The 24062-nt window shown below is 40.9% G+C and overlaps 1 protein-coding gene across 4 annotated transcripts in view; it reads left to right on the forward strand.

The window, feature by feature from the left end:
- The window catches only part of PHACTR2 (phosphatase and actin regulator 2), a 130493-nt gene extending 106557 nt beyond the window's left edge, over nucleotides 1-23936 (forward strand). For all 4 annotated transcript variants that reach the window (XM_008636010.2, XM_017737253.1, XM_017737251.1 and 1 more), the window contains 8 exons: nucleotides 4041-4590; nucleotides 5817-6019; nucleotides 7887-8043; nucleotides 10129-10184; nucleotides 16349-16410; nucleotides 17394-17531; nucleotides 19831-19907; nucleotides 23505-23936. In XM_008636010.2, the coding sequence (XP_008634232.1) occupies nucleotides 4041-4590; nucleotides 5817-6019; nucleotides 7887-8043; nucleotides 10129-10184; nucleotides 16349-16410; nucleotides 17394-17531; nucleotides 19831-19907; nucleotides 23505-23520 (1259 nt within the window). In that variant the 3' untranslated portion in view covers nucleotides 23521-23936. The remainder of the gene's footprint in view (nucleotides 1-4040; nucleotides 4591-5816; nucleotides 6020-7886; nucleotides 8044-10128; nucleotides 10185-16348; nucleotides 16411-17393; nucleotides 17532-19830; nucleotides 19908-23504) is intronic.
- Nucleotides 23937-24062: the final 126 nt, after the last annotated feature.

Below are 24062 nucleotides of genomic sequence, written 5' to 3' on the forward strand. Positions count from 1 at the left end.
TGTACACCAAGCACATCAGAGACAGCACTGAATTCCCAGTTCAAGTGTGAAAGCTGGCAACAAAATGACCCAGAGAAGTGCTCAAGAATCAGCAGGGAAGAAGGTGACTTCTGAAACCAAGCACGAGTTGCCCCTAAGGAAAAGTACTTTGGTATTGCTGTAACTTTCTACTGAAAATATCAACCATTCCAATTTGACAATATTACAAGACCACAAAGAGGTTGAGAATAAAAACCATGAAGACATCTTAAAAGACTGTTGAATAGCAGTTGGTTTAGCTGAAAAAAAAAAATATTTACAGCCATTAGAAATGATCAGGCTTCCCTCAGGTGCTGTGATTTTAAGTGCATACTGGAAAAGGAAAATATCAATCATCAGGCATATAGCACATGTGTTTATCGCCACACTATTAGACCAAAATTCAGCAGTGATGCAAGATTAAAGATTATAGGTGGATGCTCCTAAGGTACTGATCATGAGTTTGAATGGTTGCAGTGTGGACAGTGACCAAAATTAAAACATCCACATATAATTTGAACAAAGCAGTATTGTGATGAATGGGCTCCATATACATACTGGCAAATTTATACAAGCCTTGTGTTTTCAATCTCTGTCTGTCTTTGAAAGCCCTCCAGTCCCTCATTTTCTCTGCAAGTATTTCTCTTCACAGCTTGTACATTTTGGCAAGTTTTGTGTTTGCAGCATACAGAAGAGGACTGTTTGAAAACATTGCAAGACTTCTAGAGTTACAGTAACAACTTTGCCATAAAATATCCATTAACTTGGTATTAACTGTCCCTACTACATCAGATGACTACAAGAATAAACATTTTGAAAATCCAGAATTTGCTGGTTCACATGCAGCTGGAAAGCTCAACTCTTCCTGGGTGAAGCAACCTTGTAACAGCAGATCTTTCAGAAATAAAACAACCCATCACATAAAGAAATGTTTCCATCACATAAAGAAATGTTTGTAGCAGTGTTTGGTAACAAGCTGTCAGGTATCTGACTTTTCAGATTAAAATTCATCCAGGTTCCAGATTTGTCTTCTGTTTGCTTCTATTGCCTTGCTGAAATGTCATGCAATGCTTGAGGCCATACAGGTGTAAAATACATCCACGTATATGACTTATTCTACTGGTAATTTCTTCCAACATTAAAAATACGTTGTTTTCATTCAAAGTGGGGCAGTACTAAGTAAGTAGAGCTGGTTTGGAACAGTATTAGTACAAGAGGTTTGTCAGATCCCCATGAAAGTGAACACATGATGCAGCCAGTGATCAAGTCCCATGAAGGAGGAGAGGACTATGAGTAACAACTGAGCCATGACTCTCCTAAGGGCAACACAGCAGGTTTCCATACCGAAATAGTGGAACTGGGAGAATGGAACTTAAATGTAGGCATGGATGTATGCCAAAAAACAAACAACAGCCATTAAATTTTTCTTTTAATCCGAATTCAAGTATTCTACTGAAACAGAGGCATGACAGAAAATCATTACCCAGCGCAGTCAAAAACAACAGCAACAGCACTTCTGACCCGTGTGGACACATTAGGGCGGTTTTCTGTGGGAGAAATCTTTTAAGTTTCTGTATCTAATTGCAGGTCCAGAAAGGTTCTGAGAATAATGTGAGGATTTTTACAATAGAAACATCTTTTGCCATTTTCCCAGCCACAATTGTGTGGCCATGTATTTGTATTCTGCTGCAGTTCTTAAGTGTAAGCATGTCACTGATTCTGTTGACCTCCTGCGGGCGCACTAGCCAGGAGAACACTGAAGAAGCCCGGAGGTCTGGCTACACCCTCTGGTTCAAAAGGTAGCAGAGAGTGAGGTCCTCACCCGAGGGAGCTGCTCCTGGGCTAGTTGGAGGGCGCGCAGGCGAAGAAGGAGAGAGGGGACTCTTCCTATAGGTCCCATGTGACAGTTAGCTCGTGAAGGAACTAGGGACAAAGAGCCGAAAATAACTGAGAGTCTAGGAATTTTATACGGAGGGATGGAAAGGCGGGGATAAGGGTTACAGCCAATGGGGCAATGGGAAGGACGTGGGGTTGAAGCTGAGGGAACCAATGGGAATAACACATGGGAGGGAATAAGGGAAGCAGCCAATGGGATGTCGACGAGTACAGAACTTTCTAAAACTAATACATAGTTAATTAAGGGAAATTAATATTTACAACTTTGTACATAAAACAGGGAGGGGAAAACACTAACCAATCAACTTTAGATATGCAAATCACTGAACCAGGGGGATGATGGGTTCTCACCCTAACCAGAGTATGTTGTTAAACATTGGTGCCACCAAGGGACAGGGGGTGGAGGTTCCCTTGGGGTAAGGGTGGTTGCAGTCAGTTGTACCCCCATAATCTCCACCTTGTACTGATGTGGACTAGAAAGTGTTCTTTCTGCTATCCACGTACTCAGTAAGATTTCTGTTAAGTAATATGCACGTGGGAACTAACATCTATTTCTACTCTAATTATCAACTTCTGCCTGTGCCATTTTTCTGCTTCATTTTGTTTTGCTTGTAAATTGAGTGATTTGTACTTGATGTGGGAAGATTAGTGCAGTATCAGTAGATTCAGGATAGTGCCCTCTACAGTCACCTTGGAGCACAAAGAGGAACAGTGATTTGCCTGAAATTTCTATGGATTTTTTCAGATTTTTTCATGTACTGGAAGCTTCACAGCACTCTAGATGTTTATAAACCATAACACTCAGCCACAGAAGAGAATGGTAAAGTGTGTCTTTTGAATTAGTTTCCATCTTCTTTGAGACTGAGAACAGTCTCACAGTGAAAACTGTTTTTATATTGTGAACTTTTTATGGCCAGTGTCTGTGCTTCGATTCTCTCCTAATCTGCTGAGGAGGGTGTTTTTATTTAAATGCTTATAAGTAAAGTAGGCTTTTCAGCAGATTTCTATTGCAGCTTACTGTTTTACAAAGTAAGCTTAGCCAGAAGGCTACTGTGTAAGTTCATAACACTTTCACTTGTTCTCTGGAAGTTAATGAATTTTTACTCCATCAGAAGTGTTTGAGTTGGATGGATTTTGATGAAAAGGACTGAACCATTAGATGGTTGTCATTTTTACTGCTTTTTAAATGAGAGTGAGAAATTTGAAGCTCCCATCTCAGGTGATGGGTGCATTAACCCAGCAATTAGAAATGTGGCTGGAATGCACATGTGCATGCAGACTAGCTGAAATCTCCAGTGAACTTGGGCATTAAACATATATGCTTCAGCATGGTGAGTGGCACAGCATTAAACAGCCAGCTTGGCCAGCTTGTACAGCTACTGTCAAAACCTTGTTTCACTACATTTTCAAGACTGCCCGAGTTGGTCACTGGTAAGATGAAAACCTCCAGTACATACAGGAGGCCTTCAGTGCCTCCTCCCTGCTGGAGGTCATTAGGGCAGAGTGATAGCAGTGGTTTCTGCCTCTCTTTTGTGGACATACCCAGCTGGACTTGAAAGTACGCCTTGTTTTGCTGTCCCGCTGCTGTTTGTCATTAAGTAGGAGGACACCAGTTGCAATAACATTGTGAAAGTGATACTCAGTAACACTTCTCAGATGTTCATTGAAAAGTATAAGAAAAATCACAGGGTTTTCACAGTGATCAGACCAAAAATTCATGTAGTAGGAAAGGTCAGGCAGTTTTCTCTGCCAGCAAGCTTTTTTTTTTTTTTTTAACTAGGACACTACACATATTTTGGAATAAGTAATGGACTTCTTAGATGATGTCCAGGCAAGGTGTAATGGGCCAATGCGGAATGCTTGAAACAAACCCTTACCCATTTGTAAGGTTGGTCCTCTCTGCTGTTCTTGGGCAAGTATTCATAATTTCTGTGTCTCCAACTACAAAGATGAAATTGGAACTGCAACATTTAATCATCTTAAGAATTTACACAAAGTATTGTAGAAGTATCAAGTGTATTTTTTACACTTTTAAAAGACCAACACAACTCAATCCATGCAGAAAATACAGTGCAAAAATCGTATAATTGCAAGATTGTAAAATGCCTTTTCTTTTTTTGTTTTAGCTGGTTCCTCTCATGCAAAAAAACTACCAGTCTCCAAGTCTTCTTCATCACTATCTCCTTCATCCACATCATCTCATCCCAAAGCCTCTAGGGAGACTTCCAGCAAATCTGGCACATCAGGGACTCCCAGGGGCAAGAAAAAACCTGGGAAACAGTCAGCCCCACGAACAGCACCAGATGGGGCTGCTTCTTCCCCCTCAGGTGCGACAGCTGACAGTTTGGAAGTAAAGGCAGAAAAACTCAAGCCTGAGCAACCTTCCGTAGTAATTTTTGAAACAGAGGACGCAGACCAGTCGAGCAAGCTTGTTGTGCCCCCTCCTCCCACTGCTGCCCCTCCTCCACCTCCACTTCCACCTCCTTTTCCTGCTGCAGCTAGTCAGCCTGCTGGCTCCTCAGGTGGCCAAGATGTGTCAGACAGCTGTGTGGCAGGGCCACGCAGCCCTGGTTCCGACATAAAGCCTCTTCTCCAGACGGAGCGCGGCACAGATGAGAGTCTGAGCAGTGCAGCCCTAGGCAGCGCTCCAGATACGGGAAGAGAAGACATGGAAAGGTAAGACAGGTTGGCTGTCCTGGGGGAGCGGTAGCACCACAGCCGAGGAAGCCACATTTCTTTGCACGGGATACTGTAGACACGTGGGGATCGCTTCTGTTTCTTCTGCTGACTGGGAGCAGTTTGTGTTGCAGCCCAGCACAGTTTGTTCCTTCCCAGTGCCTCTGAGCCTTTCACCTGCAGTGCCTCATGTTTGCCCAGATGGTCATTGCTCATGACCTATCTCTTACTTCATTGTGTGGCTGACACCGTGGTCAGCAGTTCAGCCCATAGATGATGACTCTTTTCTTTATCTCTCACTAAGGCAAACAAGAAATGGTGCCGAATTACAAGGGTGGGTTTTTTTTTTTTTCTGTAGACGTCATTAAATATCTCGCTGCTGAAATTCTCAATTCAGTAGCTGAATTTACTCGAACACTTGAAAATGAGGGTTTCAGGATCCAATTAGTAGGTGTTTTGTCCTTCGCTGCCTAGTAACTTGTCTAAATCTCAGGTACTGTAAAAACTGGTCAAGAGAAAAGTCATAATTACATTTTTTAAGCAAAATAGCTGGCAGAAAAATGAAACTGCCTTATTAATTTCTCTCTTCCCTGCCACAAAAATCAGCATCTTTTACATAAATCCAAGAGGGTTTAGTCTAGATGCCAGTAGCCTAGAGACCTTCCTTTAAATTCTTGCTGGTACATCTGTTGCCAGCTCTACATTCCAGTGCTGCATCTCCCCCTGCTCTACCCTTCCTTTACATAAAGATTTTCCCAAGGCAAAAGGCAATCTGCTGCTGATCCCCATGTTCATCAGTTATGGGCATGGACATTTTGAACTCACCTGCAGTGAAACTGTATTCACAATAAATAGGGTTATGCTTCCGAACCAGGAAACTTTGCACTCCCATCTGCTCTCCAACTTGCTCCTCTCACCCTCATCTTTATGAACTGTTTTCTCTCTCAGTCCCACGCCACAAGAAATAAAAAACAATTAGGATTTGTCTTAATGTAGTCTTTACAGTGCATTGTTCCAGATTGTTTGCATCCTTTTTCCTAACGTACATACATAGATATATATACATATCTGCATATGTTATAAATGTTTTATATATGTATGTTTTTTAGAAAGTAATTACTTTCATTAACAGAACTTTTATTTTTGTACTTGCCTATTCAGTCTGCCTCTCACTTCTGTTTTGTCTGCTTGCAATAATGTGTCACCTTATCTGCTCATGAATAAAGCTTGGCTACCAAAGAAGACCAAGAAGGGGAGGCCCCAGATCAAGCATTCTCTGAGCTAGTGGAGGAGGCTTCTGATGCTGCTGCCCCTTCTGAGAGTGAAAGTAGCAGAGAGAGCCATGGCAGTGACTCGGACTCGGACGGGCCAATCCTGTACACAGATGATGACGACGACGATGACGATGATGAAAATGCAAGTTCTGAAAGTAAGCATCCTGCCCAGAAGCTGCAGGCTACCTTTTTCAGATTGATTTATGTGAGCATGCCTGACCCATGCTAGTGTGAGGCAAAGAGGGGAATGGCTTCAGGGAATGGTTTTAGGAGATTTAGTATTTTGTCACTACTGAGAAATGAGTATCCTGCTTCTCCCAGGCAATCATGATCAGAAACCTGCTGGGGGCCTGTGTACAGGTGAGAGCAGATCAAGCATTGCACAGAGGAGAGTGGAGGTGGGAGGAACAGGTTCAGAAGGACATGAGGGTGGAACAAGGCCTCCACATTAGGGCATTGCAAGCCATTGATTTGGCTTGCCCATGTCGTGAGTTCCTTGTGGGAGTTACAGGTGTGGTGGATGACAGAGGAAGCCCATCTGTCAGCAGCTTCACTGTCTGAAAGTCACTTGTTCCTCTTTGATCAGGATGTTTTAAGCATTGGAGCAACCTTGGCAGACAGAGCAGATCACAGTAGATTGCATCTAAGTTTTACAGCATTGAAATTTCATCCGGGGTCATGACTCAATCATCGCCCTAATTGGGCAGAAGCCCTGCTGTGCTGAAGGGGTTGTCCTGCCCCCATTCTGCCTAATCCCTGCTCCCAGATGTTCTTTCCTTAGGCTAGAATTCATGTTTATTTTTGCAGTAGCACCTGTTGTTGAGCTGATTTTCAGTAGAATTGGTGTTTCCCTGATCCAGCTCACCCAAAGGTTTCTCCTTTGCTTGAGCAAAGAAGGTGGCAGCAGCAGGCTGGCAGGAGCAGGGAGGGCAGCCCTCCCTCTACCTCCTCCAGGGTGGCCTTGTGTCAGTATGAAATCACCATCAAACCATGGTTTTGAGAGCCTTGCTCACATCTTTTTTGGAGGAGGTGCTTCACTGTGCTCAGCAAAGAAGGCCTAAACACCAAGGTCCAGTGTACCAAAGTGGGATGAGGCAAAACGAACATTGTTTTTCCTGTCATGGCCACTGGTGCAGGAGAAGGTGAAGTGCCAGGTAGCTCAAGAGGCTGAAGTCTTCTGCAGTACTGTGTTGGGTTTGAATACAGCCCAAAATGACAGAAACCGAAAGGTCATGTATTCACACAGCAGCACGGTGCCTTATGAGAAGTGAGCTGGAGCCTGTGGTCTTACCAAACTTCTTTACATAGTGAAAATCTGCCAACCTAGGGCACACAACCACCTCAGTCAGAATGTCAAGACACAAGGGAAATACTACAAAGGCTGTGAAAAATGCCCTTCCTTCCACAGTTGGCTGAAGCTAATGCTGGCCTAGCTGCAAGGCCCTTGTCCCTACTGTGTCAGTTTTATGGAGAACAGATTGCTTAAGTGTCTGGGGGTTCCTGCCTAGGTTACTTTACAAACACTCAGAGTGCTTTTCTAAACTGTATTTTTTGTTTTAATTTACAAATAACTTAGAGATGGAAAGCACTATCAAAGAACTAAGTGGTAATTGATTGAAAAAAAATTTGAAAGAATGAGGGAAATGATGATAGAATGAGACTAAACCATTTAAGGCTGAAGAAAAAGAGCAGCAGGTTGCTAAATATACTAAGCAGATAAATAAGCCAACCTGTAATGTATTAGACTTCAAAGACATTTTAGTGTAGATTTGTCATTTTTATCATTAGGATAAATGACAAGTGATGTTTGTATCAATTTGTCTGGTAGCTTTTTCCTCCAAGCCTTTTAGCTTTTTATTTTCATGAACGGAGCTAAAATTTTTCTTTTGATGTTAATTAATATTCCTCTCCTGCATGTGGGACCAAGGTTGCTTTGGGGAGGTATTAAAGTTCTTACTCAGAGTTTGTGTCTGTAATCTGAGCATGAATGAACTAAATCTACCTTACTCTTCCTTTCCTCAGGCTCTTTGGCAAGTAAAATTCGTCGTAGGGATACTCTTGCTATCAAACTTGGCAACAGACCATCTAAGAAAGAGTTAGAAGACAAAAACATCTTGCAGCGTACATCCGAAGAGGAGAGGCAGGAAATCAGACATCAGATTGGAACGAAGCTAGTGAGGTATCAGTCTCAGGGTAAAAGTGCTTTCACTGGGTGGAGGTGGAGGAAGAGAATTGAGAACACTGGGTTAATGTTTTAAATGCAGCCCAATAAGCACTGCAGGATCTTTGTGGTACAACTGTCTGGAAAATGGTGGTTTTATTTCTTACAAAACTTTAAACTGTCAATAATACATTTTTTGTCCTGCAAGAAACAAAATCTGAGAGCTTTTAGGGTTTTGGGTACTTTGGTTAAAAAAGGTAAGAAGAGGAAGAGGGTAAGAACAAGTCCACGATAATCAATGCCATGGTTCAGGTTCTTTCTCCAATTTGTTAGCAGAACTTCCACTTGTATACCCATCTCAGACAGAGCAGTAGTTCCTGACACATAGAGCATGCCTGTGCATGTTGTCCCTTCTGACCCTCCCCTTTCTCCCCTGGCTCTCCAATTCCTTCATTATTCATATGCTGATTCCAGCAAAAGAAGTTCAGCCGATCAGTGTTTAGTGTTTTCTGTGCCCACCTCTGAGGCATGTCTTTCTCAAGCTGATAAACTGCTATGGGATATATGTTACTTTCTCTTTCTGAACTTGAGAACATTGCATAAAAAAATTTCACTTGCCTTTTACAGGCTTTTTAATAAAAAATCGTCATGTATATTTTGGCTTTTGTGGTCTCTGAGAATAGACTACAGCATGTCTGTATTTTGCTAGACCTGTCCTTGTTTCTGTTTGGCTCAGGAATGTTGTCCAGATTTGGAGGATGTCCCGTGTTTGTTGGAGATTTCCAGATACAGGGTAGTCCAGTCGGTACTGTTGCAGTACAGAGCACAGCAGCCCTGCATAACACCCAGAAGATGAGCTGAGCTGCTCTGTGAACTGGGTGTCTGGCCAAGGCAGCTATTTCAGTACTGAACTGTAAGAGTGATACATCTACTGTGTAGAGCCCAAGGGTAATTTTTCTTCTGCTAATAAAGAGGTGTGGTTGGTATCACTGCTTTCCTGAACAAATCCCAGCTCCAGTGATCACATCCTGCTTGTCAGTCCTCCCTTGGGAGCTGGAATGCAGAAGCTGCTTTGTGGGTTCTGCTGGAGAGCTGAAATGCACCGTACACAGCTCTGCTTTGGTGGCAGGAGACATTACCTGTATGCATCAGGGCTGTGCTCATACTCAAAATCACAACCAAGTTTGATGCCAGTTTCTTAAAAATTCCATGGTGGTCAGCACCTGGCAGCATCAAGGTCCAGTGGAAAATCTATTCCCACAGCTCAGTCTGGGTTGGGACAGGCCCCCGCCTGGGACTTCCTACAGCTGGGACTGGTCACCTGTGGTAAACCTGCCAGTCCTCTGGGACAAATCTGAAAGTCCAAGCACGACTTGAATTGGATAAGTGTCACGAGGCTGAAGACAGTCTGTAGCAGACTGTGTGAGTGCTGTGGGACAGAGGGACATCTATCTTGAACACATCTGCAAAATAAGTTTTACTGCCGATATTTTTCTTGCTCCTTTCCTCAAGTGAACAAGTGGACTTGTTTAGTAAACACAGAGACAACATCAACCATGTTCTCCCCTGTACAAATCAGAAAATTAATATCTCAGTTTGGAGTTTTTTGTAATGGCAGTTGTTATATTTAGCTAACTAAATAAAATTAAGTTTCGGTTAAAGCTCCCAATTTGTATGTACAAATTAGTGAGGAATGAACAGCTTATGGGCTTTGTTGTTTTGGGTTTTTTTTTAAAACTTTATTAAGATTTCAAAATATCAAAAATACCAAAATTCATTCAAAATATCTGAGAATTATCTAACAATTGCACAACTGATTGTAGTGATGATGCTTGGGAACAAAAAAGGTTTATGAATTCTTTCATAAAATTATACCTGTGAGGACTTTAAATATGCTGGTACAACTTCTGTAATATTATTCAAGTATTCTTGTGTTTGAGTGGCAACACTACATCTTTTAAAACAAATGGCCACTCCGGTAACATGAGCAGTTACTGTAACTGCCTGGAAATTACTTCTGGAAGTTACACTTTTTAAGCTGTATTGCAAATTCTAATATGTCATTTATTGGTTTTAAATCAATCACTTACTTTGTTCTCACAGGAGACTTAGCCAGAGGCCCACAACTGAAGAGCTAGAGCAAAGAAATATCCTGAAGCGTAAGTATTTCATTCAGTTTTCATATACTATTTACTTAGAAAGGGAGCATATGTTGGATTCAAATGGAAGCCCATCATTGTTGCTGCAGTATTAGAAAATCCATGACTGGAGAGAAATGATGTTCTGGAAAATAATGTGTCAACACTTTCAATATGCCAAATTTTGCTTGCCACAATCCCATTTCTTGAAGCTGGTCGCAAAGACCAGGAATGACTTGGATAGCCTTTAGAAGTAGTTCTAGGTTAACCTTCCACCTCATTTTTATGAGGAGGAGGAGGGAGTATCAGTAGGAAGTGAAGGTGAGATATAAGGGCAGAGGTTAGAAGGAGGATTAGAAAGAGGAAAGGCAAAGTGTTCAGCAGAAAGTCAATAGGTATATGCCAACTACTTCAGCATGCTGCCCTTCATATTCACTGCTGACATAAATGTCTTCTGTACTGAAACCTGCATGAGATTCTCACTGAACACCTTCCCATTGATTAATCCTTCCTCATATCCCTGCTGAAAAAAAAGTCTGTAATTCAAATAGTCAAGGGCAGAGGAATGAAGTACATTGGAAGTTTACCCTTTATACCTATTCTGCCATTTACTTACGTTACTTTTGTTCTTTGGCTGGCAAACTCTTCAGAACATGCATTATTTTATCTTTCTTTATGAATCTTTCCATAATACAGATGTTACCTAAAGACACAGTGTAACAGCTGCCATGCCCAGCTCCATCTAGCCCTGTGTCCATCTGGCAGAGGTAGCTAGTACTTGATGGTTAAGTAGAAGAAATAAATTGAGAAAAGGCACTTTGTAGCAATAAATCAAAAATCAAACAAATAGCAAACAAAAAAAAAACTCTCAAGGCATGAGAACTTCTCACACCTGATGAAAGAGTTGGTATAATGCTGTTATTTCCAGCAATTGTTCAGAAAAGTTGGAGCTCATCTGTGCAACCCTGGTGTCAACCCTGGTGTGTAGCATGCTAATGGGAAGGAAAGAAAATGGGCTGTTCACCTGACAGCATCCATGGACTGATGACTCTGTCACTTGCTCAGGCCAGCAAATCAGGGAGAGGGCAATTACTGGCTTTCAGGCAAACCATCCTGATAACAAAATGCTAATAAAATCTTGTTGCTGTTTTCTGAGCTCTCAAATGCCAAATAGTGCCAAGTCTTACTGAAAAGGGAAGCTACAGTTCATGCTTGCACAGGAGAGGGATGAGGGACTCCTGTCCACCACATAATGTGAATAGACTTTCTAAAACTGTAATTTCTGAATGCATAGATAAAAGATAAAATTTGAAATAAGAACTTTTTTTATATATGACAAACTGCTCATGCTGAACTATGTAAGAAATGTTATTTCAAAACATCTTTGGTAGGCCACGACATGGCCACTGAGCTGGGAGCACCAGCTGGGCTCCCCTATTGCTCTTTCTCACTTATCTCGAGGTTACCAACCCAGCAGCGAACCTGCCATGTATTTATTATCCCTTTTGCCAGTGTTTATTCCATTCACTGGTTTTGTGGTAAGTAGCTCAAGACTGGAAAGCAGTTAATAGATTTCCTCTCTTGTTTCAGCTTGTTTACTTTAAGCTTTTGGCAGCACACCAGGCTTTGCACTCAGTGCCTCCTGCCATCCTCTCCTGCTGCTGCTGGGGGGTGTCTTAAAGGGGCCAGGGAGAGTGAAAAATAAAGGCTGGGAAGCAGAATTGTAAATCACAAAAAATCACAAGACCCTGGTGAGGACATGGGGAATTTGCTTTTTGCTCATCACTGAGATATAAAATATTTCAAGTTAAGCGTGATCTGTAAAAACCAAAGCAAACCAAAAACAAGCCACATTGTGTGATGACAGTGTAACTCAGAGTCCTTTCAGGGTGCAAGTTCTCTCTAAGCCCTAAGGCACTCATATTTTACATCAAAATTATTGCAGTTCCTTCCTGTGGATCATTTGAAAATGTTTACATGTCTTAAATGTCTTTTTGGTGTAGTCAGCTTTTGTGAGTAAGTTGGGGTTTCTTTCATAAAGTTTTCTTCCTCATATTTTTTAACCAGTGGAAAGGGAGAAGGAGTTATATTATTGTGTGTATGTAAACTGCAGCTAAGGGGATGTATTGTTTTGAGTAATATTTATCAGACTTTGAGGTTGGTAAAGGTCCAAATGTTTACTTCAGGATTAAGTTCAGCCCAAATCTTCTAAGAGGTTCAGAAAAAAATCCGGTTTTTTTTCTTTTTTTTGTATTTCCAGTCAGTGAGGAAGTCTGTTTTGCAAGCAGCTTTGTTTTGATAATATTTCCAGATAAATCAGTAACTGAAAATCCTGTTTCCAAGTACAATCGCAAGACATTGCAGGCGGATTTGTATAAAAACTGTTTGGGTAAAACTATCCAGACTTCTGAGACTTCCCACACTAAAACAAAGTTACGATAACTCAGGAGTCCACTTGAAGACCTGTGTTTTTTACAAAGGCAGGCTTCTTGTGTACTGGCTTTGAACCAACAGTATTTATAGTATTGCATTATGGCAAAGAAACTTTTTAGTCTTCCAGGAATTTCAGATTAAGATAACTGTATTTTTTTCCTGTATTTGTAAGGGACAGTGAACTTCTTGCACAGTGCACCTGCATGCTTGCCAGTAATGGCTTTGTATAAAAGGGGTTTAGCTCTCAATGCTTGTTAAGGAATATTAATGGTTATCTTTGCTTGTAAAACCAGGAAAGAGAAACTGCTTAGTGCATTTCAGAGCACTGCAAGAAGCAAGTGCTTTGTTTGTCTTTTCTTTCTCTTCCCTTAGCAAGCCCACAGAGAAGTCTAAACATAGCTAATCCCATAGGGGCACAATGGAAAGTTCAGTTTTATGCTCCAGGAGTACTTTTTGGTCAAGAACGGAGCAGCCCTCAGGCAGGAAAATTTGTCTCTTCTCTTTTCCCCTTCTGCTACAAAACAAGTGTCCCACAGAACAGAAGGTGACTAGATTTAATGTGGTAAAAGTTGCAGGAGGAATAATGTATAGATGACAGGGAAGCTGCTTGTTTGGCTTTGACTGGTGGATTATGTAACTTGACGGCCACAATAAGTGATGCTAAACAAAACTGTTTCAATTAGGAGTCAAATCCCAGTTTGACCTCCTAGGAATTGCAGGCAGGGAAAGGGGGAAGCCATAGTTTTGCTGGGATCTAGAGACTTCTGCAAGCAGAGGACGCTCACTGGGCTGGTTCTTTGCCAGTAGGGCAGCAGCAGGACATCTGAGGAGGGGACTTACAGCTGAGAACGCTGTGTTTATATTTTCTCTCTCAACATCACACAGATTAGATCTGCTTTTAAGGTGGAAAGCAGTCATAAGTGTGTTCCTGTGCATTAATATGTTCCTGTTTGGCCAACTGAGTCAGTTCATACCTGCAGCCAAATCTTGGCCGTCTGGCTGGAATTTTCCACAACACCTACAGGAACCAGGAGCACCAGACCCATTATTTTTAGCACCACACATCTTCTTAACTCCCTACAGCAACTTTCAAAACTTTTACCTTAAAAGACCAAAAACACACTGTAGTTTTTCCTGTTCATAGGGATTTGTATCCAGGCAGTGTTTCTGTAGCACCAGGCTTAAAGCAAGACTCTGCTCAGCAGGCTGGAGCTGGGAAATTGGTGCTTTAGGTACAAGTCAGTGCCAGAGACAGGGGCCCATGTACCAAACAGCAGATTCAGTATTGTAGCAGCAGCCATGAGATTTCAGTCCATTTCCTTTAGCTCTTGAGTTTTATTCCTAGAAGTAAACCAACTTGAATGTATAAAACACATCCTGTTCCTGACCTGTCACGCAGAAGACTGACTGTTCCTCATGGGTTTGATCCCCTCCTGCTTTGCCCAGGATCTAAGGAAGTTCCTGGTGCCTCCTGTTGGTATTGTCCTCCAAAAGATGAGCTGCCAGCCCTCCTTGATGGCCTGCTCCAAGGGGTGCCCAGACCCTCTGCCCAGTTGCTAAGATGATTGCCCTTTTTGGGGGGTTTTCCCTTGTCCAGCCGTCCCAGTGTGCAGTCATCTGCTACCCACAGGGACATGGGGATAGGCAGCTAACCTTCAACCTTCCTAAATGCCTAGAGCAAGCTTTTTAAGGTATTTTATCCTCCCCCAAAATACAGAGAAACAGTGTTTCAGGTGTCCATGCTGTTGGTAGTTCTTCCTTAAGGTATGCATTAAGCAGCATGAGCTCTTGTTTCTTACATGAAGCATCTTATTGCTGCTTCTTAGGAGATACTGTGGTTTAGATAGCAAAGAAATGCCAAGATATGAATAATGCACAGCATATTTTACAAACTAAATTAAGAAAAGGGCGGTACAGTGATAAGTATATTCAGTCGCCTTTTTTCCTGCTACGGCTGCTACTGGAGAGTATCCGAGGTAGGACTTAAGCAATTCCATTCATGAAGGGACAAAATTTTTTATGTCAGATGCTTCCCAGGTGAATGGAACCCCAAAGTAATAGTTTGTGTTTAATTACCTCAGCTACTGTGTCTATTGATTGCAAAGACAGGATGTTTAAACAAAAGCCTGCAGATGATTTTCTGTCCTAAAATAGCTAGAGATCTTTTGATTTTTTTAGGTGAGGATATTATGAGGAGAGCTATCCTTTAAAGTTAGAAGTCCTTAAATACACCCAACTTATTTATTGACAGATATATTAATTAAAAAAATTAAAATGTAGTTTAATCTCTAACTCTCCATTCTTCAGTTTGAGTCCATTTACAGTTCCTCTATGGAAACAGGCTATCCATTTCCTTTCCATTTAAGAGAAAAGCAATGAATAAACCATAAATTACATCCATGTTTCAGTATCTCAGTAACATCATCAGCAGCATGAGATCTAACCTAATCCTGGCAGCAAGCCTGTGTGATTGCTCCTGGAAACCTGACATTGGTGTTGGAGTCTTCTCATGGAGCAGATCTTGGTCAGGCATTGCCTTTTTCCTACTTTTTCCCTTCCTACTTTGTCATTTTTATAATTTGTCCTCTCCTCCTTTCCCTGATATTCTCCTTACATGAAAGTGTTCGAGTAAGCAAAGGATATCTGCAAGTACCATGAGGTGTCCTGTTGTAGCATTGTCTCCAGTGTAAAAGCTATTATACAGAAACTCTTCTGTGGCCAGGTCGCCTATACTAACACAGGGGGCTGGCCATAGGAAACAGGGCAAATACAACTCTACCAGGACTTAAAACTCCCTTTTCATCTATGCAAGTTGGCTGTATCCAGAACAAATGAATTCCTTTAAATTTATAGTTAGCCTTGAACTGTAATGAGGAGTCTGTAATCCCCAACATGAATAAAACAGGATCAGAATTTTACGTATTTCTCTAGGTGCGATATTTCAACCACAAAACTTTGCATATAATCATCAGAGGTGGACTGAAAGGGCAAATACTGTTCTTCATGCTGAGCCCACATGAACATGTCTTTGTAAGTGTGCTTTTCACTGGCAGTCAAGAAATCAAGTTTGGTTAGAACAGAAATTTGTTAAAAGCAAATAGTTTCATTCATATGCCCAAATACATTCCAAAAATGGACATCATTTTCTGCTGTACTCATTCATTGGGTCCAGCCAGTGGCCCTTAACCAAGAGGGCTTGAGTGCTGGGTCATATGCCCCCATTATAAAGCCAGAAAGAAAATTTAAATAGTAAAAACAATATGCACTAACAAATGACAGTGAAACAAATGGCATTGATTTGTGTACTGTCGCAGTAGAAGAAACTTGGGTAATTCAAATAGAGCAAACTTCTGCTTGGCATTTAAAATTAGACTCTTATTCTAAAATAGATGGCATGTTGGAAGTAAAAGCAACAGTGATTTTAATGTTCGAATAAATAATTGAAACATCAGGGAACTCTGTCAGGGAATTTGCTTGCTGGTACACAGAAAGGAAATGACAGGCACCTTCTCTTTGCTGTGCTCATGACCCACAGTTGACTTGAGATGTCTACAGAATCAGGGGAAATGCGGATAGGGAAAAGAATGAGAGCATACAAAAGCCAAAAAGCAAACAACACATGCGGCATCATCCAGAAATATGAGGAAACATGAGCCAGGACTTGGAGTTCTGAAGCTTTCAACCAAGAGAAATACAGTATGTGCAGTTATAATACTTAAATATTCACTCCTTTTTATCTCTTCTGAAAACAGAGAAGAATGAAGAAGAGGAACAGGAAGCCAAAAGAGAAATAAAACGTAGACTCAGTAGAAAGGTGATGATGTGCTTTTTTGTATTGTGTATTTTTGTACATAGAGTTATGTTTTATAAGAATGTAAAAATGAGTGTATTGACATTGCTGCAAATGTCCATCAGTCATTTTCCCAGATTAGAAATTTGCTTAAAAAGCACTACAAGCCAAGTCCATCCTGTCCAGTTCCCCACACCTGGAGAAGCATACCAAGTCTGGCCATATTGATGTTTCTAAGCAGGGGACATAAGTGACACATTTCCTCTGTAGCATGACCACCCCTGTCATGTACGATCAAGAGTAGCCACACCTGTAGATCCACTCTTCCCTGGAGCAGCAGAGAGGGCAGCAAAACAATGTGAGCCTTACGAAATCCCTTCACTGCTCATCTAAGCACATCAGTGGTCTTAGCTCCTGCAGGTGGGATCATGCTCATTGTCCCTGGAAATGGAGCAGTTATGGATCTGTTCTGGGAGGGGATGGGGGGGGAGTTTTCATAAGTATCCCTGGTCTGCCCTTCTCTGTAAAACTACAGTTTCCTTCATATGATCATCCTTAGTTAATTAAAGTGAATATTGTTTGAGGTGACTGAAACAATTTGGCATCATAATGACCCCTAGATGGTCAAACCCATTTTTTTTGTTAGGCAGATACCTCCTAATCTCACATATTTTTCATATTACAGTTTTAACACAGTATAACCATTAATGCAAATGGCCTAGTGGGGTAAATGCAGTGACAGTTGCAAAGTCACAATTAATATTCCAGGGATAACTGTCATGATTCTCTGTGACCTGCCCAAAAAAGACTATTTTTATAATTCAAGAAATCAGGTTATTCTGCCTCCCCATTCCTGCACAGCACTCCCAGGATGGTGCCTTTTTTTAGACACCTGAAAGTGACCCTATTTAGAAATACCATTAAAGTTCTCTTGAGATTGCATCATACCTACTCTTTTATTTTATTTCATCTTATTAAGCATACTATTTTCTGCCTCCCACTTACAGCTCAGCCTGAGGCCTACAGTGGCTGAACTTCAAGCAAGAAGAATCCTTCGATTTAACGAGTATGTGGAGGTCACGGAATCTCCGGATTACGACCGTCGTGCTGACAAACCTTGGGCCAGGTTAACTCCTGCAGACAAGGCAAGGGACAAATGTATATTATAAGGAAATGCTTTCATCTGTCACTTTTGGGGAGCTTTCCTCTGGTTTACATTCTCTTGATGCCGGCATCACAAATGACATCTGCTACTGACAGCGAGATTGTCATGGTACTACTGTGCATCTACTGTTTGCAGCTAAGAAAACCCACTCAGGTGCCTATTAAGAGCATATTTTCCACTTCCATTATGACAGTTCAGGCCAGAATTTCTAATTTTTTTTCTAATTTTTAAATCCTTGCTATGCCAGATAAATGTTTACCAAAGGTGGCCCTGATTCCTGGTGGGAATTCAGGTAGGGGTTTGCAGACAAAAGTCTGCATCACTGCTACCAGGAGTTACTTTTGCTACTCATTTGAGTGAAAAAAGGTAGAAGCTGCTCCATCCTCCTCAAGGTTCTTGGCCACAACCACCAATGCAGGAACTGACCATGTGCATGCAGTTCACCTTCTTGGGAAGTTTGCCCCTAACGTGCTACCGTTGATATAGCTCTGCTGCCCAACTACAAAGGACGAGACAAATGATCCTGTGATTCTCATTTAAAAAACACATCAGTCAAAGATTACCATAAAACGCTCTTCCATCCCTCCTACACTACTTAATGAAATGAAAGCTGTAAGATTCAGGTAGCCAGAAGGGCTAGCTCTTTAAGCCTTGGGTGTGAACCAAGACCTCTGGACTTTATGGAACTCTTATGAGATGTGCTTGACATGAAGAGTGGTGTATGCAAGAACCCACTCTCTTTTAGCTATGGGTAGCGAAGCACTGATTTTATTTCAGCTTGTATTTTAATATTAATATTAAAAGATTGCCAGCTCATCTGACAATCATATCAAGTCAAGGTGAAATAGTTAAAAATGTAGTCAGAAGTGTTTGGAGATGTTGGTTATGGGAGATGCTGAGCACTGTCTAATAGTCTGTGGGAGGTTAGAAGACCCAGCACCTCCACTTTGACAGAGGTCCAACCAGGTAAACCACACTAGAAAAAACAATAGAGTTTCCTACCTACTTCAGAGTAGCAGTTTTTAGTCTCAATTCATTTTGTAATTAACAGGTGCCCAAGGCTGATTCTGTGAGCCCCAAGTTTGTTGGCCTTAGCCGAAAGGCAGACTTGGGGTTGCCTGGAAACTCCCTTGTCCTTTTTTTTTCTCAGAGAAAGGATTCTTCTAATTCGAGTGGGAGCAGAAAATTGTGCTGCAACTATATTACAGAGCTGGAGATCTGCTGCCTTTGTTGCTGATTTGGTGCTCAGAAATCACTGTCTCTTTCCTAGCTCTACAGCAGCCTCATATAAGCATGCTGTTACACCTAAACATGACCACCCCTGCTTAAAATGAAGTTTCTCATTTATAAGACTGCAGCCTGGTAATGCTATAATTTTCTCATGCTGCTTGTCTGTTCTGCACTGAAAGGCATGCACACCAGATGACATTTCTTTAGGGATTAATTAAATGATACTGTCTTTATTGAAAGGAATGAAAGAAAAGAATGAGTAAGAATAAACTGTCATTTCCTTTAACAGTGAAGGTGGGAAGGTGTGTGGCATAGAAACAAAACCTCTTGTAGTATATACTAGAATATTTCAGAAATTTTATTTATTACTTAACGAAGTAAGTTGCTTACCAGTGTCTTAATGTAAGCAACAAGGCATTTACAAAGTGTACTGAATTTCTGCTGTTCTTTAGTATCTGCCAACTGAAAACCCAAGGCTGAGATGTCCAAATAATTCATGTTATTTTACATAGAAGTAATCAAACCAAGTGACTAATTCCACTTAAAAAAAAATGCTGTTCATCTTGCATTCCTGAAGTCCTGTTCTCCAGAAGGGAGATACAAGGCCCCTGCTGTGTGCACAATGGCTGTGCAGGCAGAGTGACTCACCAGCTCCTCAGGGGCTTCGCCTGGAGATAAAATCCCCTCCTGTCTGCCTACTCAGCAAGTGATTGTCAGGGCAATCCAACCCCTTGCCCATTTTTGCCTGTAAAAGTGCTCTTTCAATGTGGGCTTAGTTCACCCGTTGCAGTTGATTTGGTGTTTCTTGGTTTACTTTTGGTGCTTGATGCTTTGCGTTTCTTTGTAGCGGATGAGTGCTTCGAACAGCTGTAATTGAAACGTAATTCATGTTAATGATCAGAAATGTGTGAGATGTGGATTACAGTAAAGGAGACTAGAAATGGGAACTGTAAGGCACCTGCCAGAGTAGGGCCACGTTTCTTTCAGACTTTTTATTTTCCTTAAAATTCATACTTCTTATGGTTGCATGTATCATTATTGTTTATTAGGCAGCAATACGGAAAGAACTGAATGAATTTAAAAGCACAGAAATGGAAGTACATGAGGAAAGTCGGCAATTTACCAGGTGGGTGAATCCATCTTCTTGCTTAAGTGTGAGAAATAAGCATGACAGCAACCCTCTGCCTTTCTGCAAGTCGTCTGCAGTTGTGTCATGATTTGTGTGGATTCCTATCATGAGTCCCCTTGAATCCCACCACTGATTCTGTTGGAATTCCCAGTGTTGATGATGCCATCTCTAGCTGATACAGAAGTTCAGGTGACTGTAATGGATTGGTCACTATGTACAAAAAGATTGTTTGGGGAATCTACAAAATAATCCTTTGAAAGAACCCATCAGTTCTTACAGATGAAGATAGTAATCCTCAAGCACACAAAATAAAAGGAATTTCCTTTTCTGGCAGCACTCCCTTGCTCATGAAAGTATGTATTTGGGTACATGCATTTGCTAAGTGAAAACTAGATGATGTTTTGAACTTGAAAAGCTCACCAGTGTCTTGGCAAGCTTTCTAAGGGTCACTTAGGCTCCTGGCAGCAGTTTCTGGGGAACAAGATAGATTCCCTTGTTGCCACATCTAATGTGTTAATGTGGATTTGTTTTGTTCTCTGCTTTGGGTAACACCAAGATATTATCTGAAGCATTATTTTAAAGAGGTCTGAAGTGTCCACAGTTTTTAGCAGGCTTTAAAATTTAGCAGAATTGTTCCTAGGGGAAGGGAGACACTTCCTGTAATCTCCATGGCATGTGTTCATTTTTCTTGGAAGTTACAAAGGCTGAAAATTGCCACCAGCAAGCAAAACTTGATGTAAGGGTTGGCCAACATTGTGTACATAGTATTAATGTCTTTGCTTCCACAGAGAATTAAGTCAAATAAAAACAATTGTCTAAGGCTGGGTCCCTTCTGTTTCCTGCTACTGTTTCAACCAAACTCAGGATCTAAGCTAGTGAGTGTGAATCAACTAATTAAAGAGTGCTTCACAAGGGAAATTCATAACAGGTGATGAGTGTTTCATGTATCTCTTACTTTACAGCCTGATTTCACAACTGCAGTGATTTCTTTCTCACCAAAACATGGATGTTTTAAAAATAATAATTTAGTCACTTCTGTGTAGATACAACATAAACAAATTAATTTTTAAAAATTCAAACCAGTTTCACAGACAGCAAACCTAAGCCAGAAGATGAACTAGGATGCAGGGTTTTAATTTAGTTTTGCATTCTGACCATTAGAAAATGCCCTTTCAAACATGGAGATATATCTTTTCATTTGGCTTCTGATGTAATTTTCTCTTTAGGTAGCAGGTAGTATATCTTTTTCAGAATATATAAAAATATTACTTTTAAAAAAAGAGCATCCCAAGAGAAGCAATAAAAATAGGTATAGAAACCAACCCCCTGCTTACATTGTTGTGTTTCTTGAGTTGCATTGCAGTATTGAAGCCTAAGTACAGACAGGCATGATTCATACAAAAAGAATTGGATATTTTTTCATGAGCTTCAAGAACAGTTGAGGCTGATTACAACTGGGTTCTTGAAAGCTGAACCAGGAATCTAGTGGAGTGACAAACCCATTAAAAAGTGAATTATTTTTTCAAGGAGGGCCTTCAAAAATGGAGTAAAAAATAGGCACAGCCAAATTGTGATTAAATATAGGCTATGATTCTGTAGGGTCCTGAAAGAATTTCAACCTGAGGGAAATAGTTTTTTTTCTGTTCCCCATCCATGCTCTTTTTTCTCACTGGTCATGTTGTGGAGTTACTACGTAGAAGTCAGAAGAGTAACACTAGGAAAAGCTAATTAAGAGCAGAATAACATGCAGATGTTTTAAGGCAATTGGGATTTTGAAAATAAAAAGAGATCCCATTTCCTCTGGGACTTCTCACTAAAAATTATGTCGTTTCTGCTACATAATATCAGATTGGTGCAACAAAAGCGATTTAAGAAAACCATAGACAGAAGTCTCTAGCCGGAGAATTAATTTCTCCTACTTCAGTTATTTTCAAGGAGATCACTGAGACAATGAAAACCAAAAGGCACTTGCATTGGCACCTGATTAGCAAAGGCTATTCTGTGATAGACTGAGACAATAAGGAAGCTGCTTACTAAACAAAAATAGTTTGTTGTATATGGTTTCCTATATTATTGCAGATTAAATATAGATGCTTTAATATTATAATCAGTACTTACAATATATTTGAAATGTTAAAATTTTATATTAAACTTGGAAAAGAAAGAACACTGGTTTTCATTGTTCATCATTTACTGTAATGACTGTCAATTGACTGGTTTTCCATTCCTAGTAATTTAGACTGATTCTTTCCGTTATTTCATAACAAAATCCAAGCAACTGAGTTTCTAAAAATAGAGAAATCAATACAACCTTGGGAGGAGTGTATTAGCAGATGTTCATGAAGTGTTTCTAATGAAATTGCTATATATAGTCCAGTATATTGTTTTTCTACACAAATACAAAACCTGTGTGTTTTTTGCAATCCTCTGTACCGTCATTTAGCAGATGAGGTGCATAGTTTTGGATGTCAGGCTTTGTGCGCACCTTCTTCATTTGAGAAATGCATCCCTGGATGGTATTGAATCAACTTACAGGGATGATGTGTGGAACTGTTAAGAGAAATGTGTCAAACAAAAACTTAGGTAAATCTATTGTGTAGATGCATCATTACTTACACCTTTTTAAAGCTGCTGCATCTTTTACTACTTCATGGACAGATACATCTTTTAAGCCATTTAAACAGAAATTTATGTCTGGTGATAGATATACTGAGATGTAGTGGTGCCCTCCTTACTGTTTTGCTTGGATTCATTACTTTTAACATGATTTAGAATTTCAGTTGCTGTAGGTTCCTAACTTATTATAGAAAAGGTTGGTGACACCTTTTGGAGCAACCCACTTCTCTAGCCATCGTACAGGCAATCTGGAGTGATGTACATGCCCTACCTAAAAGCCTAAAAAAAATGAGGTACATTTGGGCCTTCATGTGCCTCAGTTCATTGCTGTTAATAAGAAGAAAGCATCTGAAGTGCTATAAAATTTGTTGCTTACTTAAAAGAAAATACAAAATTTTTATTAGCCTCGTTTTGCACAAGGATTAAAACCCCAGAAATTTAACTTTTATGGTTTAGAAAAGCTTTTCTGATAATAGTTACTGATAGCACCCCCAAATAATGGATGCAGTTGTGGCTAAATCTGTATCGGCAAACAAAACAGACTGGAGACGGTTCTGTGGCCCTGAGACCAGCAGGCTTGGCACAGCTTGAATTAATGCAGTTAACCTCTTCCTCTCACCTCAAAACAGGGTGATGTCCCCCCATACCCAGCTTGCCTGCTGTCTTGTGCTAACCCCAACCATGCCCAGGTAGTGCCTGAAAGCGTTGGCTGACCCAAGCAAAACTGTGCCAGGAACCACACTGTGAGGTTAATGGTACGGACAGACAGTGCTTGAGCCACACCAAATCTCCGTTTGGTATTCTAAGTAGAGCAAGACGGACAGCGGGGAATAATAAGTCTGACTGTAAACCAACACAGATCAGGAAAATCAGGAATAATTGGGCTACAAAAGGAAACAGCTGTGGGAGAAGAATGAGGGTCAGTGTCATGGTCAGTTGAAATAACATAATTCTAAGTTCTTTAATTTATCTTTTCAGGTTTCATCGTCCATAACTGATCACATCCCATATTTCATGTAACAATTTTCTTTGGGGAAATCATTGCGTCCTGAAGACCTGAAATTGCACTGGAACTTTATTATGAGTGTGTGCTACAGCTTACCCTGAGGCTAATGAAGAAAGTGGCCCTCGTCTTTGTCAATGGACAAATGATTTGTGTAAGAAGAGAACCACAGGAAGCATTTGTCCATGTCCAGACAGACCATGGTTCTGTGGCCACCCAACATGGACAAGCCAGTGGACTTCTTCGTCAGAGCTCCACAAGTCAGGAAGTGCTGAAGACAATCGCTGGAGTGCCTGCTATCGGGATCTCATCGGGTTTCATAGGGTTGTGACTGAGGGCAACGAAGCAGGAGGGGGGGATGAGAAGAGAACTGAGAGCTGGGGGAATAGAGACTTTGTCAGTCCACAGAGAAAAGTGGAATGGATGTGACTGCTCAACAATGCACTTGGCCAGCGGGAAGAATTATTTTTTAAAAAAATCTTGAGAGTCAGTGTAAGCAACTGTGCGCATAGGTTTCTTTAGTGGCTGGGGGC

This window comes from Corvus brachyrhynchos, unplaced genomic scaffold, assembly GCF_000691975.1.
Source record: "Corvus brachyrhynchos isolate BGI_N302 unplaced genomic scaffold, ASM69197v1 scaffold6, whole genome shotgun sequence".
In the NCBI taxonomy this organism is placed as follows: Eukaryota; Metazoa; Chordata; class Aves; order Passeriformes; family Corvidae; genus Corvus; species Corvus brachyrhynchos.